The sequence below is a fragment of the Haliaeetus albicilla genome, unplaced genomic scaffold (genome assembly GCF_947461875.1).
Source record: "Haliaeetus albicilla unplaced genomic scaffold, bHalAlb1.1 scaffold_146, whole genome shotgun sequence".
Taxonomy (NCBI): domain Eukaryota; kingdom Metazoa; phylum Chordata; class Aves; order Accipitriformes; family Accipitridae; genus Haliaeetus; species Haliaeetus albicilla.
Window position 1 is genome coordinate 41,280 of NW_027212543.1, and position 16,587 is coordinate 57,866.

The 16,587-nt window shown below is 65.3% G+C and overlaps 4 protein-coding genes across 9 annotated transcripts in view; 1 reads left to right on the top strand and 3 right to left on the bottom strand.

Annotated features, from left to right (window-relative positions):
• Positions 1-3,516, bottom strand: part of HDAC6 (histone deacetylase 6) — a 15,558-nt gene extending 12,042 nt beyond the window's left edge. For 2 of the 3 annotated variants that reach the window (XM_069778028.1, XM_069778029.1), the window contains exons 1-5: positions 3,466-3,516; positions 2,685-2,767; positions 2,517-2,601; positions 2,338-2,441; positions 1,712-1,773 (exon numbers count right to left, since the gene is read on the bottom strand). In XM_069778028.1, the coding sequence (XP_069634129.1) occupies positions 1,712-1,773; positions 2,338-2,441; positions 2,517-2,601; positions 2,685-2,691 (258 nt within the window). In that variant the 5' untranslated portion in view covers positions 2,692-2,767; positions 3,466-3,516. The remainder of the gene's footprint in view (positions 1-1,711; positions 1,774-2,337; positions 2,442-2,516; positions 2,602-2,684; positions 2,768-3,465) is intronic. The other variant, XM_069778030.1, reaches the window with a different exon arrangement.
• Positions 1-8,491, top strand: part of WDR45 (WD repeat domain 45) — a 24,428-nt gene extending 15,937 nt beyond the window's left edge. For both annotated transcript variants that reach the window (XM_069778013.1, XM_069778012.1), the window contains one exon: positions 8,468-8,491. The gene's annotated coding sequence lies outside the window, so the exon portion shown is untranslated. The remainder of the gene's footprint in view (positions 1-8,467) is intronic.
• Positions 4,456-10,578, bottom strand: GATA1 (GATA binding protein 1). Of its 2 annotated transcripts, none has more exons than XM_069778018.1 (6): positions 10,448-10,578; positions 8,230-8,409; positions 7,785-7,949; positions 6,604-6,749; positions 5,264-5,389; positions 4,456-4,830 (listed from the first exon to the last, which is right to left on the bottom strand). In XM_069778018.1, exons 2-6 carry the CDS (start codon positions 8,357-8,359, stop codon positions 4,501-4,503), a joined length of 897 nt encoding a protein of 298 aa, XP_069634119.1. In that variant the 5' UTR covers positions 8,360-8,409; positions 10,448-10,578; the 3' UTR covers positions 4,456-4,500. The 2 variants fall into 2 exon arrangements, with proteins under 2 accessions (XP_069634119.1, XP_069634118.1); XM_069778017.1 differs by lacking the exon at positions 10,448-10,578 and adding an exon at positions 8,539-8,751.
• Positions 8,954-16,543, bottom strand: CDK20 (cyclin dependent kinase 20). Of its 2 annotated transcripts, XM_069778014.1 has the most exons (8): positions 16,335-16,543; positions 16,052-16,165; positions 15,117-15,305; positions 13,931-14,052; positions 13,783-13,845; positions 13,519-13,642; positions 11,949-12,104; positions 8,954-10,902 (listed from the first exon to the last, which is right to left on the bottom strand). In XM_069778014.1, exons 1-8 carry the CDS (start codon positions 16,407-16,409, stop codon positions 10,741-10,743), a joined length of 1,005 nt encoding a protein of 334 aa, XP_069634115.1. In that variant the 5' UTR covers positions 16,410-16,543; the 3' UTR covers positions 8,954-10,740. The 2 variants fall into 2 exon arrangements, with proteins under 2 accessions (XP_069634115.1, XP_069634116.1); XM_069778015.1 differs by lacking the exon at positions 15,117-15,305.
• Positions 16,544-16,587: the final 44 nt, after the last annotated feature.

Here is a 16,587-nt window from a genome sequence, read left to right on the forward strand (position 1 = left end):
AGGCGGCCGGGGGGACCCCCAAAACCCCCCCAAGGGGACCCACGTGTCCAGGAGGGGACCCACACGTCCGGGAGGGGACCCCCAAAACCCCCCCCAGGGGACCCAGGTGGCCGGGGGGACCCCAAAACCCCCACGGAGGGACCCAGGCGGCCGGGGGGACCCCCAAAACCCCCCCAAGGGGACCCACGTGTCCAGGAGGGGACCCACACGTCTGGGAGGGGACCCCCAAAACCCCCCCAGGGGACCCAGGTGGCCGGGGGGACCCCAAAACCCCCACGGAGGGACCCAGGTGGCCGGGGGGACCCCCAAAACCCCCCCAAGGGGACCCACGTGTCCAGGAGGGGACCCACACGTCTGGGAGGGGACCCCCAAAACCCCCCCCAGGGGACCCAGGTGGCCGGGGGGACCCCAAAACCCCCACGGAGGGACCCAGGCGGCCGGGGGGACCCCCAAAACCCCCCCAAGGGGACCCACGTGTCCAGGAGGGGACCCACACGTCTGGGAGGGGACCCCCAAAACCCCCCCCAGGGGACCCAGGTGGCCGGGGGGACCCCAAAACCCCCACGGAGGGACCCAGGCGGCCGGGGGGACCCCCAAAACCCCCCCAAGGGGACCCACGTGTCCAGGAGGGGACCCACACGTCTGGGAGGGGACCCCCAAAACCCCCCCAGGGGACCCAGGTGGCCGGGGGGACCCCAAAACCCCCACGGAGGGACCCAGGCGGCCGGGGGGACCCCCAAAACCCCCCCAAGGGGACCCACGTGTCCAGGAGGGGACCCACACGTCTGGGAGGGGACCCCCAAAACCCCCCCAGGGGACCCAGGTGGCCGGGGGGACCCCAAAACCCCCACGGAGGGACCCAGGCGGCCGGGGGGGACCCCCAAAACCCCCCCAAGGGGACCCACGTGTCCAGGAGGGGGACCCACACGTCTGGGAGGGGACCCCCAAAACCCCCCCCAGGGGACCCAGGTGGCTGGGGGGACCCCCCAAAACCCTCCACGGGACCCAGGTGTCCAGGGGGACCCCAAAACCCCCATGGAGGGACCCAGGTGTCCACGAAGGGACCCCCAAACCCCCCCAGGGGACCCAGGTGGCCAGGGGGACCCCCAAAACCCCCCCAGGGGACCCAGGCATCTGGGAGGGGACTCAGGTGTACGGGGGGGACCCCAAAACCCCCATGGAGAGACCCAGGGGGGGACCCCCAAAACCCCCCAGGAGACCCACACATCCGGGAGGGGACCCCCAAAACCCCCCCCAGGGCACCCAGGTGGCCGGGGGGACCCCCAAAACCCCCATGGAGGGACCCAGGCGGCCAGGGGGACCCCCAAAACCCCCCCAAGGGACCCACGAACCTGGGAGGGGACCCCCAAAACCCCGCAGGAGACCCATATGGCCAGGGGGACCCAGGTGTCCAGGAGGGGACCCCCAACCCCCCCCCAGGGGACCCAGTCGGCCGGGGGGACCCCAAAAGCCCCATGGAGGGACCCAGGTGGCCGGGGGGAACCCCCAAACCTCCCCAGGGGACCCAGGTGGCCGGGGGGACCCTAAAACCCCCATGGAGGGACCCAGGTGGCCGGGAGGGGACCCCCCAAACCCGCCCCCCCCCCCAGGACCCAGGCGTCAGGACCCTCCCCACCTCCCTGGGGACCCCCTCTTCCTTCGCAGACACCCCGATATCCCCAAGGGGACCCCGGTGTCCGGGAGCACTCACCGAGGGGGTTGGGGGGGGGGCACCCGGGGGTCTGCAGCTCCATCTGGGCCAGGAAGGTGGGGCTGGGGACCCCAAAACTGCTCTCAGGGACCCCGACACCATCTGGAGATCTCCAGGGCCCCCCCCCCCCCAAACTCCTTGGGGACACATCAGGGCTCCCTACATTCCCCTATGGCCCCCAAACCCCTTGGAGACCCCCCCACATCCCTCAGGAACGCCCAAAACCCAACAAAGACCCCCCCCAGGCCTCCCCACATGTCCCCAGGATGCCCCCAAACTCCTCAGAGACCCCCCCCCAAAATCCCTCAGAAATCCCCAACATCTCTGAAACACCCCCAGGCCCCCCCAGACCCCTCTGAGACACCCCACATCCCCTGAAGGACCCACTCTATGCTCCCATTCCCCCCCCCAATACCCTCAGGGACCCCTAAACCCTTCTCAAGACCCCCCCCCCTCCAAGTCCCCCAACCCTGCTCCCCCTCCCGGTGCCCCACAGCCCCCCATTGCCCCCTCTATCTCCCCCAAACCCCCTCCAAGCCCCCCCCCGAACCACCCAAACGCCCCCTCAAACCTCCCCAGCCCCCCCCCAACCCCCCCCCACCCAAAAAAGCCCCCCCCCCCCAAACCTGTGCACCAGCAGCAGCTCTTCATCGGTAGCCGGGCGACACTAAGGACGAGACACGCTGTGAGGGACCCGAGCGTCCGGGGTGGGGGGGACACATCCAGCCATCTGGGGGGGCACCCAGGTGTCTGGGGGGGGGCACCCAGGCATCCGGGGGGGGTACAAAAGCATCCGGGCGCTCACCTCCACGCGGACGCAGCGCTGCACCAGCCCCAGCTCCTCCAGCGTCGCCCACGCGGCCGACAGCGGGTCCGGACCCTCGGGGGTGCTATGGGTGAAATTTGGGGGGGGGGGTGCGGTGAGGGGACTGTGGTGTCCAGGGAAGGGGGGGGGCGGGCGGGGGGGGTGTACCTGTCATCCTCCAAAACGGCGGCAAATCGTTCGTCGTAGACCAGCCCCGTCCCCGTGGGGGCCGTCGCCTCCGTGCCCAGATCCTGTCACCGGTGGGAACCCAGGGGTCCGGGGAGGGGAACCAGGGGTCCGGGTGCCCCCCCCACCCCATCTCCCAAGGTACCCAGGGGTCCAGGAGCCCCCCACCAATCTCCCAAGGCACCCAGGCATCTAGAAGCCCCCCCCTCCCAAAAGCACCCAGGCATTGGGGTGCCCCCCTACCCCTGAAGGGAGCCCCCCACCCATTTCCCAAGGCACCCAGGTGCCCAAGTGCCCCCCCCGCAGCCCCCAAGGGAGCCCCCCACCCATTTCCCAAGGCACCCAAGTGTCCAGATACCCCCCCAACCCCCAAGAGAGCCCCCCCCCCCCCCATCTTCCAAGGCACCCAAGCATCTGGAACCGCCCCCCTACCCCTGAAGGGAGCCCCCCACCCATTTCCCAAGGCACCCAGGTGTCCAAGTGCCCCCCCCGCAGCCCCCAAGGGAGACCACCACCCATTTCCCAAAGGACCCAGGCATCCAGAAGCCCCCCCCCCACCATCTCCCAAGGCACCCAGGTGTCGGGGTGCCCCCCCCACCCCCCAAGAGAGCCCCCCCCCATCTCCCAAGGCACCCAGGTGTCAGGGTGCCCCCCCCCCCCATTTCCCAAGGCACCCAGGTGTCGGGGTACCCCCTACCCCCCCCCAGGGGACCCAGATGTTGGGGTACCCCCCCCCCAAGGGGTCTGGGCAGGCCCCGCCTACCAGCCGCTGTAGCTCCGCCTCCAGCCCCTCCCTACGGCTCCGGGCCCGCCCTCGACGTTTGGCCTCAGGGAGCCCCCCCCGCTGCGGGGGGGCGCGGCGCCCCGCCCGCCCCTGGGCGGAGCCAGGTTAGCCCCGCCCATCATCCAACCCAAAACCCCGCCCACCGTCCCCAACCTTCACAACCCCGCCCACACCCCAAGCCCCGCCCAGTGCAGTTAAGCCCCGCCCGCTCCCCTCCAAGCCCCGCCCACCTCTCTGGCCCCGCCCCTTCTCACCATGGCAGCCGGGGGCGGGGCTCTAGCGCCGCGCGGGGGGGGGCATCGCAGGGGGGGCCTGGGGGGGGTAACGGGTTAAGGGGGGTCAGGAGAAACGGGGGGGGACGACAAGGGGAGGGGGGGGCACGGGGGGGGGTTACCGGGGCTGGGGGATAACTGGGGACGGGGTGGGGGGGGACATGGGGGTCCGCGGCGGCGGTGAGAGGGGCTGGGGGGGCTCCATGGGGCTGGGGGGGCTCCATGGGCTCGGGGGGGGGGTTTGGGGGGGCTCGGGGGGGGTCGGGGGGTCCCGGGTTCCTGAGGGAGCCGGGAGCGGCCGCGCTCACCTGCAGCCCCGTGCGACGCTGGCGCTGGGCGCACGGCGATGACGTCAAGGGGGGGCGGGGCGACGTAGGGGCGGGGCTGAGAGGGGAACGAGGCAAAGGGGCGGAGCCTGGGCTGGAGAAAGGGGATAAAGGGGCGTGGCTTCGCGGCTCGCCGGCCGCCGCGCTGAGCCGCCATGTTGGATGCGCCCATGGAGGCCGCCATCTTGGGTGTGCCCCACTGGAGGCCGCCATCTTGGAGCCCCCTACGGTGTGCCCGCGGCCAGGGGGGTGGGGCACCATGTTGTATCAGCATTTTGGGGGGTGCCCCCCCCCTCAAACCCCCCGAGGGGGCACACACACCCCCCCAAGCACCCAAGTGCACCCCCCAAATAACGAGGCCTGAGCCGGGCTCCGTTTCCAATACCAAACTGTAATTGGGGGGCCCCCCACCCCCATTAAAGCTGGGGGCTGAGGCCAGGGGGGGGTCCAGCAGGGGTTGGGGGGGCAGCGTAACTCCCCCCAGGCCCCCCCAAAAAGGGTCCGGTGGCGGAGAAGGGCAGGAGGTGTCCGGAGAGGACGAGGGGTCCGAGGGTGTAGAGGGCAGCCGGATCCTCTGGAGGGGGCTGAGGGGGTGCTGGGGGGGGCAGCGGGGGCCCCCCCATGGCATCCGTCACCCCCCCGGGGCCGCCGGCGCCCCCCCCTTGCCGTCGTTTCTTCCCCTTGGCCGAGACCTTGCGGTTTCGGGTCTGGATCCCGTCCTTGCGCATGGTCAGGGGGCGGTTCACCTGCGGGGGGGGGGATACACGACCCAGGTTTTTTGGGGGGGAACCCCTGGACCCCCCCCATCACCACTAGACCCCTGGGGGTCCCCCACCTCCCTTCCCAAACCCCCCCCGACTGAGGGAGCCAGGCATTTTGGGGGGCAAGCCAGGCATTTGGGGGGGGGCGACCCAGGCATCCAGGCACCCCCCCACCCCAGGGTGACCCCACTCCTCCACCCCCCCACCCCAAGGCGGGGGGGTCCCTAAAATCCCCAAAGACCCCCCCCCACATGGCTAAGGGGACCCAAGCATCCGGGGAGGACCCACGCACCCAGGCACCCCAAGGGGGGGAACCCAGGGATTTGGGGGGTCCCTATGAGGTTTGGGGGTCCCTGGGGGTTTTGGGGGTGCCGGGGGGTTTTGGGGGTCCCCGGGGGGGTTTTGGGGGGTCCCTCACCTGGTGCAGTTTGTAGTAGAGGCCGCAGGCGTTGCAGACGGGGTCCCCCCGGGGGCTGCGACGCCAGAGGGTGGTGGTGCTGGTCTGGCAGTTGCTGCAGACCGTGCCGGCCCGCTTGCTCACCAGCTGGGGGGGGGGGGCAAAGGGGAGGTTAAGAGGGGGTTTGGGGGGGAGAAGGGAAGTTGGGGGGGTGTTTGGGGGGGATAGGAGGGGGTTGGGGGGGCCTAGGAGGGGTCTGGGGGGGTTTGGGGGGGCTAGGAGGGGGTTGGGGGACATTTGTGGGGGCTAGGAGGGGTCTGGGGGGGCCTAGGAGGGGTTTGGAGGGCATTTGGGGGGGCCTAGGAGGGGTCTGGGGGGGGTTGGGGGGGCTAGGAGGGGTTTGGGGGAGCCAAGAGGGGTCTGGGGGCCATTTGTGGGGGCTAGGAGGGGTCTGGGGGGGCCTAGGAGGGGTTTGGAGGGCATTTGGGGGGGGCTAGGAGGGGTCTGGGGGGTGTTTGGGGGAGGTAGGAGGGGTTTGGGGGGGTGTTAGGGGGGTTAGGAGGGGTTTGGGGGGGCATTTGTGGGGGCTAGGATGGGTCTGGGGGGGCCTAGGAGGGGTCTGGGGGGTGTTTGGGGGAGCTAGGAGGGGTTTGGGGGGCATTTGGGGGGGCTAGGAAGGGTTTGGGGGGCTAGGAAGGGTCTGGGGGGCATTTGGGGGGGTAGGAGGGGTTTTGGGGGCCAGGAGGGGTCTGGGGGGGGTTGTGGGGGCTAGGATGGGTCTGGGGGGGCTAGGAGGGGTTTGGGGGGCTAGGAGGGGTCTGGGGGGCATTTGGGGGGCTAGGAGGGGTTTGGGGGGGGCTAGGAGGGGTCTGCGGGGGTGTTTGGGGGGGGCTAGGAGGGGTTGGGGGGGTGTTTGGGGGGCCAGAAGGGGTCTGGGGGGCATTTGGGGGGGCTAGGAGAGGTTTGGGGGGCGTTTGGGGGGGCTACGAGGGGCTTGGGGGGGCCAGGGGGGGTTCAGTGGGGCTAAGGGGAGTTTGGGGGGGATTTGGGGGGGCTACAAGGGGTTTGGGGGGGCTGGAGGATCACTGGGGGACACTGGGGGTACCTGGTGGGGTTTGGGGGGGCACCAGGGGGAGATGGGGGGGGGCTGGGGGGGCACTGAGGGGCAGGAATTTGGGGGGCACTGGCTGGGGGGGGGCAGTCTGCGAGGGGGATTTGGGGGTGCTGGCGACCACCAGCGGGGAAACTGGGAGCACTGGGAGAGCACTGGTGGGGGCGTCTGCAGGGTTGGAGGGGGTTGGGGTCCCCTGGGATTTTTGGGGGGGGGATTTGGGGGGGTTTGGGGGGATTTTGGGGCTCACCAGGCGCTTTTTGGGGCGGATGAGGGGCCGGTTGTGGCCGTTGAGGCGGTGGTAGAGCCCGCAGGCGTTGCAGAGGTAATGGCCCGTCCCGTCCCGCCGCCACAGCGGCGTCGCCGTCGCCCCGCAGTTCACGCACTCCCGCGCCTCTGCCCAGTAAGAACCAGTACAAACCAGTAAAAACCAGTACAAACCAGTAAAAACCAGTACAAACCAGTAAAAACCAACATAAAGCAGCACAAAGCAGCATAAAGCAGCACAATCCCCTACAGACCCCCACACGCCCCAGCGGGCATCTCCAGTTCACGCACTCTGCCCAGGATCAACCAGTATAAACCAGTTTGGATCACTATAAACCAATATAGAGCATAACAGAAGAGTATGGACCAGTAAAGACCAGTATAAACCAGGACAGACCAGTGTGAGATAGCATAGGGCATTGTGCATCCCAGCACGCACCCCAGTGTGCACTCACAGTTCACACATTCTACCCAGTATCAACCAGTATAGACCAATATAAACCTATATAAACCAGTATAAACCAGTTTAAATCTTTACAAACTTATATAAACCAACATACACCACTATGGAAAAGCACGAACCAGTATGGACCAATATACAGTCGTGGAAAGCACTGGGGACCCCAGTGTGCACCCATGCTCCTGCAGCTCTGCCCAGTATAAGCCAGTATGGACCAGTATAAACCAGTACCAATCTATACAAAACAGTACTGACCAGTATAAACCAGTAAGCACAGGCCACTGCACACCTCAGTGTCCATCTATAGGTCACATACTGCTACACCTCCACCCAATATATCAACCAGTATAAAGCAGTAAAGACCAGTATGCACCAGTACGTGCCCCACTATGCACCCCCACTTCATACACTCATGTCTCTGCCCAGTATGGACCAGTACAGACCAGTATGTGTCCCAGTATGCACTCCCAGGTCATACACTCCCACTGCCTCTGCCCAGTAGAGACCAGTAGAGACCAGTATGTGTCCCAGTATGCACTCCCAGGTCATACACTCCCACTGCCTCTGCCCAGTATAGACCAGTATGAACCAATACAGACACCAGCATGGACCAGTGTGCCCCCCAGTGCATATCAGTATGAACTGCTGTGCCCCGGTATACCCCCTCCCAGTCTGCACCAGTGCTCCCAGTAGGACCGACTCACCGCAGGGCGGGGGGGCGCTGGGGGGCAGGAGGGGCCCCGCAGGGGGGGGGCTGCCCCGGGGGGGCTGCAGCAGCTCCAGAAATCGGGGGGGCTCTGGGGGGGGGGCGGCCCAGGGGGGGCCCCCCAACGTCCCCCCGTCGGCCCACGGCACCAGCGACAGGCGGCCTGGGGGGGGGGGACACACATTAGTGAGGGGGGGGGGACACACGACACGGCGGGGGGACACACACTGGGGACAAGGGGGGGACACACTGGGGGGCTATGAGGACATGGGGGGGGCATTTGGGACAAGGGGGGGGCCCTGGGGGGGACACAAGGACATGGAGGGGGGGCACATGGGGGGAAATTGGGGGGGGGGCACAAGAAGGGACAGGGGGAAGGGAATTGGGGACACGTGGGGACGTTGGGGGGGACACGAGGACAAGGGGGAGACACAGGGGGGTACCTGGGGGGGGGTAGGGGGCCAGCAGCCCCCCTGCCTCCAGCCCTTCGGGCCCCCCCAGCCCCAAGAAAGCTCCGGCATCATCTGGGAAAGGGGGGGCCCCCTCCGGCCCCCCCAACGCCACGAACTCCATGGGGGACCCGGACGCCTGGGTCCCCGGGGGGGCAGCAGCGACGGTGGGGCCTGTGGGGAGACACACACCCCCCCCCCTCCCCAAAATTAGCACCCGGACATCTGGGTGTCCCCCCCCCCTCCCCAAAACCCCACGGGGCAGAGAAATGGGGGTGGGATGGGGGGGGGGGTGTCACTAACCTGGAGCCGTCGTGTCACCGTGGGTCAGACGGACGGACAGACGGACGCAGGTGGGGAGGGGCACGGGCCCCGCCCTGGGGTTGGGCCGGCAGGGGAGGGGCTTTGGGACCCCACCCTGGCTGGACAACCCCCCCACACCTCCCAAAAAAAAGTTGGGGGGGTGTTTAGGGGGGGGCAGCCCGGATGCTTGGGTCCCCCTGGAAGATCCCAGACGCCTGGGGGTCCCCCCCACCCCGGACGTCCGGGTCCTTGGCGTGGGGGGGGTGTGATAAAATTGGGGGGGGGGGTGATAAAGTTGGAGGGGGGGGTTATAAAGTTGGGGAGGGGGTCAGCACCCAGACGCCTGGGTCCCTGGGGGGTCTGCAGAGGTGGGGGGCACCCAGACGTCTGGGGCTCTTGGGGTTTTTTGGGGGAGGGGGGGGGTGGATGCCTGGGTCCATGGCCCCCCCCCGCCAGGACGTCAACGGCCCCCGGGGCTGCCGGGTCCTGATAAGCCTTATCTGATGCCGGGGCCGGCGGCGGTTGGGTTTGGGGGGGGCAGGGCGGAGCCAAGGGACCCAGGCGTCCGGGTGTCGTCCCCCCCCCGCCACCCCCGGGGTTCAGGGGAAGGTGCCGGCCCCTTCCCCGAAACCGCCTTATCGGCCCCGGCCAGAACGGGGGAACCCCCCCCCCCCTGCCGCCGCCACCACCATTAGTGTAGGTCCTACATAAACAGCACCCGGTGGCAGAGCACCCCAAAATTCAGGGGTTTCGGACCCCAAACTGGGGGGGTTTAGCCCAAAATTTGGGTTTCCGGGGCCAAAATTGGGGATTTTCAGCCCCAAATTCACTTTTTTTGGCGCCGAAAGGGGGATTTTCGCCCCCTAATTTGGCATTTTTGGCCTCGGAACGGGTGTTTTCGAAGGAGAAATGCAATCCGGAGCCACAAAATTAGGGTTTTGAGCCTCAAATTCAGGAATTACAAACCCAAATCAGCACATTATAGAGCCAAATTAGCTAATTTCAACACCGAATCGCAATCCTCTGCTTTCAAATTGGCTTCAGCCACAAACCGGCACTTTTCCCACTGAATTCAGGCTTTCTGCTCCAAAATTGGGCTTTTTAACCTCAAAATCAGGGATTTCAACCCAAGAGTGGTGTTTTCAGATCCGTATTGGGGGTTTCAGCCCCCCAAATGAGGATTTTCAGCCCCAAATCCACTGGTTTTGGCACCAAAATGGGGATCTTCAGCCCCCCCCCACAGTCTGGCACTTTGGGGCCCCAAAACGGGTGTTTTCAAGGAAGAAATAGAGTCAGCAGTCCTGAAATTGGGGTTTTCAGCCCCAAACTTGGGAATTATAAAGCCAAATTTCCAAATTATACAGCTAGATTAACAAATTTCAACACAAAATTGCAATATTCTGCCTTCCAATTATTCATTTTCAGCCACTACTTGTGGCTTTTCCACTGAATTCGGGGCCTCTGCCTCAAAATTGGGGTTTTTAACCTCAAAGTCAAGCTTTTCAACCTAAAATTGCTGCTTTCAGTCCCAGATTGGGGGTTTCAGCCCCCAAAGTGAGGATTTTCAGCTCAAAATCGGGATTTTTCAACCCAAAGTTTGTTATTTTCTGCCCCAAATAGACATTCTTGGCACCTAATTAGAGATTTTTAGCCCCGAATTTGGCACTTTCAGCCTCAAAACTGGTGTTTTCTCTCCCAGCTGGCGGGTTTCAGCCTCAAAAATGAGAATTTTTAGCCCCAAGTGGGAATTTTCAGCCCCAGAAGGCACATTTCCAACCCCCAAATTGGGATTTCTCAGCTCAAAACTGGGGATTTTAGGCCTAAAATTGGGGAATTTTAGTCCCAGAAACCACGTTTCCAAGCCCAAAATTGGGATTTTCCAGCCCAAAACCAGGGGTGCTGACCTCACCTGAGGTTCGGGCTCAAATCCGGCGTTTCCGGACCCAACCCGGGGATTTTTCATCCTCTCGTTGCCCCCAGAGTCGCTTCTACGGCCCCAAAATCAGCGGTTTTGACTTCGAATTCTGCGTTTCCCGGCTCAAAATGAGAATTTTCACCATTTTCGCCGTTTCCAACGCCGTTTTGGTCCTTGGGGGGATGTGGGGGGGGGGTAGGGGGTGGACAGGGAGGGGACCCAGGCGTCTGGGTGCCCCCCCCACCCCACTGAAGACCCCCAGGCGTCCAGGCCCCACGGTGGGGGGCTCAGCGGGGGTCCCCGGGTGCTGGGGGGGCCAGAGCACCGGGGGGGGGCAGCGCCGGTAATAGGGGGGTGTCCAGGTTGAAGTCGGGGGGCGGCCGGGACCCCCCCTGGGGCGGAGGGGGGGTCAACTCCAGGGGGCCGAAGAAGTAGGGGTGCAGCAGAGCCTGTGAGATAATGGGGGGGGGGTCATGGGGTGCCCCTAATCCCCCCCCAGGACCTCCTCTGTATTCCCACCCCTTCCCAGGACCCCCCAAAATAAGAGGCGAGGGGGGGGGCAGGATGCCTGGGTCCCCATGGGTGACCCCCGCAGCACCTGGGTCCCTCCCCAGACCCCGAGACCCCACTTGTCCCGGATGCCTGGGTCCCCCTCACCAACACCTGGGTGCCCCCCCAGACCCCTGAGACCCCACCTGCCCCTTGCCAACACCTTGGTCGTCCCCCCCCCCAAACACCGGGGTCCCCCCCAGACGCCTGGGTGCCCCCCCAGACCCCTGAGACCCCACCTGCCCCAGATGCCTGGGTCCCCCTCACCAACACCTGGGTGCCCCCCCCAGATCCCTGGGTGCCCCCCCCTGATGCCTGGGTGCCCCCCCAAACCCCTGAGACCCCACTTGCCCTGGATGCCTGGGTGCCCCCCCAGATGCCTGAGTCCCCCCCAGATGCCTGGGTGCCCCCCCAACACCTGGGTGCCCCCCCCAGATCCCTGAGACCCCACTTGCCCCAGATGCCTGGGTCCCCCTCGCCAACACCTGGGTGCCCCCCCAATACCTGGGAGCCCCCCCCCCACATGCCTGGGTGTCCCCCCCAGGTGCCTGGGTGCCCCCCAAACCCCTGGGTCGCCCCCCAAACCCCTGAGACCCCACTTGCCCTGGATGCCTGGGTGCCCCCCCCAACACCTGGGTGCCCCCCCCAGATGCCTGGGTGCCCCCCCCCAGACGCCTGAGACCCCACTTGCCCCAGATGCCTGGGTCCCCCTTGCCAACCCCTGGGTGCCCCCCCCCACATGCCTGGGTGTGTCCCCCAGGTGCCTGGGTGCCCCCCAAACCCCTGGGTCCCCCCCCCAGACGCCTGGGTGCCCCCCAAACCCCTGGGTCCCCCCCCCAGACCCCTGAGACCCCACCTGCCCCAGATGCCTGGGTCCCCCTCACCAACACCTGGGTGCCCCCCCCAATGCCTGGGGGCCCCCCCCGACGCCTGGGGGCCCCCCCACCTGGTGGGCGCGGATGCGCTGGCGCGAGGGGTAGCGGAGGAAACGGCGCAGGAGGTCGCGGGCGGCCGGTTCGGCCTCGGGCACCAGTTGCTCCAGAGGGGCCGGATCCTGTCGCCGGAACCGGATCTTGGGGTAATCGGGAAGCTCCGACAGCTCCTGCGGAACCAGGACGTCCCAGTAAGTCCCCAGTAGCTCCCAGTAACACCCGACGCTCCCCAGTCCCATCCCAGTGATACTTGAAGGGGTTCCCAGTATCTCCCAGTAGCCCCCCAATAGCCCTGAACACTCCAGTACCATCCCAGTATGCTTTAATCGTCCACCCGTATTTTCTAGCACTCTCCCAGTATCTCCCAGTAGCCCCCCAGTAACGCCCGGCACTTCCTAGTCCCATTCCAGTATACTTTAATGGTTTTTCAGTGTTTCCCAGTAGCTCCCCACTAACCCCAAATGCTCCAGTACTATTCCAGTATGCTTTAGTGCTTCACTTATATGTTCTCGTTGCCCCCCAGTAGCCCCCCAGTATCTCCCAGTAGTCCCTCAGTAACCCCCAATGCTGCCCAGTCCCATCCCACTATATTTTAATGGTTTCCCAGTATCTCCTAATAGCCCCAAACACTCCATAGCCCCATCCCAGTACCTCCCAGTATATTTTAATGCTTTTCCAGTATCTCCCAGTACCCCACCACTGTGTCCCAGTGCTTCCCAGTAACCCCCAGTGTCTCCCAGGGGCCCCCCCAGTTTGCCCCAGTAGCCCACCAGTAACCCCAAACACTCCCTAGTCCCATCCCAGTAAGACCCAACACATTTTAATGGTTGCCCAGTACCTCCCAGTACCCCCCAGTATGCCCCAGCGCCCCTCTAATATGTCACACTAACCACCAGTATGTCCCAGCATCGCCCTCTAATTCTTTGCTATCTCCCAGTACTCTGCACTGCACCCCAGTATGTCCCAGTAACCTCCCAGTATCTCTCAGTGGTCTTCTAGTATGCTAGTGACCCACCAGTACTTCCCAGTGACACCCCCAGTATCTCCCAGCGACCCTCAATGCATCCCAGTGACCTCCCAGCATCCCCCAGCGGCCTCCAATGTGTCCCAGTGCTCCCCCAGCATGTCCCAGTAAACTTTTCAGTATACCAATGACTCCCCAACATGTTTCTGTACTTCCCAGTATGTCCCAGTACGTACCACGAAACCTACTAGTATACCAGTGACCCCACAACGTGTCCCTGTGGCCTCCCACTATCGCCCAGTGACCCCCAATGCATTCCAGTGCTCCCCCAGTATGCGCCAGTAGACCTCCCAGTATGTTAGTGACCCCTCAAACATGGCCCTGTGGCCTCCCAGTATCCCCCAGTGATCCCCAATGCATCGCAGTGCCTCCCCAGTGTGTCCCAATAAACCTCCCAGTACGTCAGTGACCCCTCAATGTATCCCAGTGCCCTCCCAGTATATCCCAGTGCCCTCTCAGTATATCCCAGCACCTCTCCCAATATATCCCAGCACCTCTTCCAGCGTTCTCAAGACCCTTTTCCCCCCTCCCAGTCCTCCCAGTCCCTCCCAGTAACTCACAGGCCAGGCGCGGGGACTGGGGGTGCCGAGCGCCCGCAGGACGCAGCAGAGCTGCTCGATGTCGTTCTCTCCGGGGAAAAGGGGGGACAGGTTCAACAGCTCCCCAAAAATACACCCCACCGCCCTGCGGGGGGCGGGGACAGGACACAGGGTGAGAAGAGGGGGTCGGGGGGGACGCAGGGGTCCCCGGGGGGGGGACAAAAGGGTCTGGGGGGGGACACAGGGGTCCCGGGGAGGGGGGACACACCGGCGTGCGGACCTCACCATAAATCGACTCCTTCGTCGTAGTGCCTGGCGCCATAGAGAAGCTCGGGGGCTCGATACCACCTAAAAAATAAGGGGGGCTGTCAATTTTTTTGGGGGGGGGCACCCAGGACCCCGGGGGGGGGGCGCGGACCCAGGCGTCCGGTACCTGGTGGCCACTTGGTGGCTGTAGGGACGTCCCTGGGGGGTGGCCAGGACTCGGGCCAGCCCGAAATCCGCCAGCTTCAGCCGACCCATCCCGTCCAGCAGCAGGTTGGCCGGCTTCAGGTCCTGCGACCCCCCCAAAACGCTTGGGTCCCCCCCCCAGGATGTCTGGGTCCCCCCCCAGATGCCTGGGTCCCCCCCCAGTACTCCCCCAGTGCCCATTTGCGCCCCCCCCCCCCCCCCCAGTGCTGGTACCAGCTTACTCCAGCGCTTGGATATTGGGGTCTCCCGGCTCACCCCAGACACCTGGGTCGTGTGTCCCCCCCACAAGACCTGCGTCCCCCCTCAATCTTAGGGTCCCCCGAAACACCCACATCCCCCCAAAATCTTAGGGTCCCCCAAAACACCCACATCCCCCCAAAATCTTGGGGTCCCCCCCGAACACCTGAGTTCCCATCTAGATCTTAAGAGTCCCCCACACACCTCAACCCCCCCCTCGATCTTGGGGTCCCCCTCCAAAACACCTGAGTCTCCTTCTACATCTTGGGGTCCCCCTAAAAACCTGCATCCCCCCAAAATCTTGGGGTCCCCCCCCAAATGCTTGGGTCCCCCCTAAACATCTAAGCTCCCTTCTAGATCTTAGGGTGTCCCCCCATCACCCGCCCCCCCTCCAGATCTTGGGGTCCCCTCCCAAACACCTGGGTCCCCCTCTACATCTTGGAGTCCCCCCTAGATCTTGGGGTCCCCCCAAACACCTGGGTCCCCCTCAGATCTTGGGGTCCCCCCCAAACACCTGGGTCCCCCTCTACATCTTGGGGTCCCCCTAGATCTTGGGGTGTCCCCCCAAATGCCTGCATCCCCATTAAATTTTGGGGTCCCCCCCAAACACCTGGGTCCCCCCTGAACTCCTGAGTCCCCCTCTAACACCTGTGCCCCCCCCCAATCTTGGGGTCCCCCTTTAAATCTCGGGGATCCCCTCCCAAACACCTGGGTCCCCCCTAGATTTTGGGGTCCCCCCCACAGACACCTGGGTCCCCCCTGAACTCCTGAGTCCCCCTCTAGATCTGGGGTTCGCCCCACACACACACATCTTAGATTCCCCCCACACACCTGGGTCCCACCCCCTCGATCTTGGGGTCCCCCCATTTTGATTTTTGGGTCCCCCCCATCGATTTTGGGGTCCCCCTTACCCGATGCAGGATGCGCTGGCGGTGACAGTGCCCCAACCCCCTCAGGGTCATGGCCAGCAAAGCCCGGACGCGAGGGGGGGGCAGGGGGGCGGGGGCCGCCCGTAGGAGCCCCCCCAAATCCCCCACCAGGAAATCGAAGGCCAGGACGATGGCGGGACCCTGGGCGAAAGCGGCGCGGAGGCGGACCACCTGGGGGGGACACCCCAATATCTGAGGGGGGGACCCCGATATCTGGGGGGGGACCCCGATATCGGGGGGGGGACCACAACATCGTGGGAGGGGGGTACATGAAGGCAAGCGGGGGGGGAGCCCAGTATCTAGGGGGGGGACCTTGGCATCTGGGGGGGACCCCAACATCTGGGGGACACCCCAATATCTGGGGGGGATGGACATGATGAGACACCCCAATATCCTGCTGTGGGAGGACCCTGATATGGGTTTTGGGGGGGGTATGGGGAGGGTTGAGGGGTGTATGGGGCTTTGGGGGGGTACAGGGGATTTGGGGGGGTATGGGAGGTTTGGGGGGGGACCCCAGGATCTAGAAGGGGGACCCAGGAGTTGGGAGGGACCCCAATATCCTGCTGTGGGAGGACCCTGATATGGGTTTGGGGGGGGTATAGGGGGTTTGGGGGGGTAGAGGGACTTTGGGGGGGTATAGGGGGTTTGGGGGGGACCCCAAGACCTCGAGTGGGACCCAGGAGTTTGGGGGGACCCCGATATCCTGTTGTGGGAGGACCCTGACATGGGTTTGGGGGGGTATGGGGTGTTTGTGGGGGTGGACCCCAAGATCTAGAGAGGGACCCAGGCATCCGGGGGGGGTACCCCCATATCCCACTGTAGGAGCACTCTGTTATGAGGTGGAAGGATGTATAGCGGGTTTGGGGGGGACCCCAAAATTTAAAGGAGGACCCGGGGGGGGGGTTGCACACACTTACATGGGGGTGGTCCTCGATCTCCCGCAGAGCTTTGATCTCCCGCAGGGTTTGGGGGGGCACCCCCTCTTCGGGGCGGCGCAGGGGGACCTTCTTCAGGGCCACCATTTCCCCTGTCTTGGGGGGGACACACACAGACACAGATGAGGGTTTTGGGGGGCGACCCAGGCCCACAGACCCCCCCCCAAAAAGGGGACCGAGGCGGCTGAGGCCTACAGGCCCACAGCCCCCCCCCCCATCCCTCCCCCAGGCCCACAGGACCCCCAACCCCGTGCCCAGCTCCCACCTCCCTGTCCTTGGCTTTGAAGACGACACCGTGGGCGCCTTCCCCGATGCGGCCCAGGACGATGTACTGGTCCATACTGGTGATACTGGGGAAGGATGAGGCGGAAGGGCGCGGGGCATTGTGGGATGCTGGAGGACCGACCCCTCCCCGGCCCACAGTGCACCGCGCGGCGCGGCACCACCACTCACCTGGCGGCCCCTGACAACCGCGCCCCGCCCCCCGGCTAACTCGCCCCGCCCCTGGCAACCAAGCC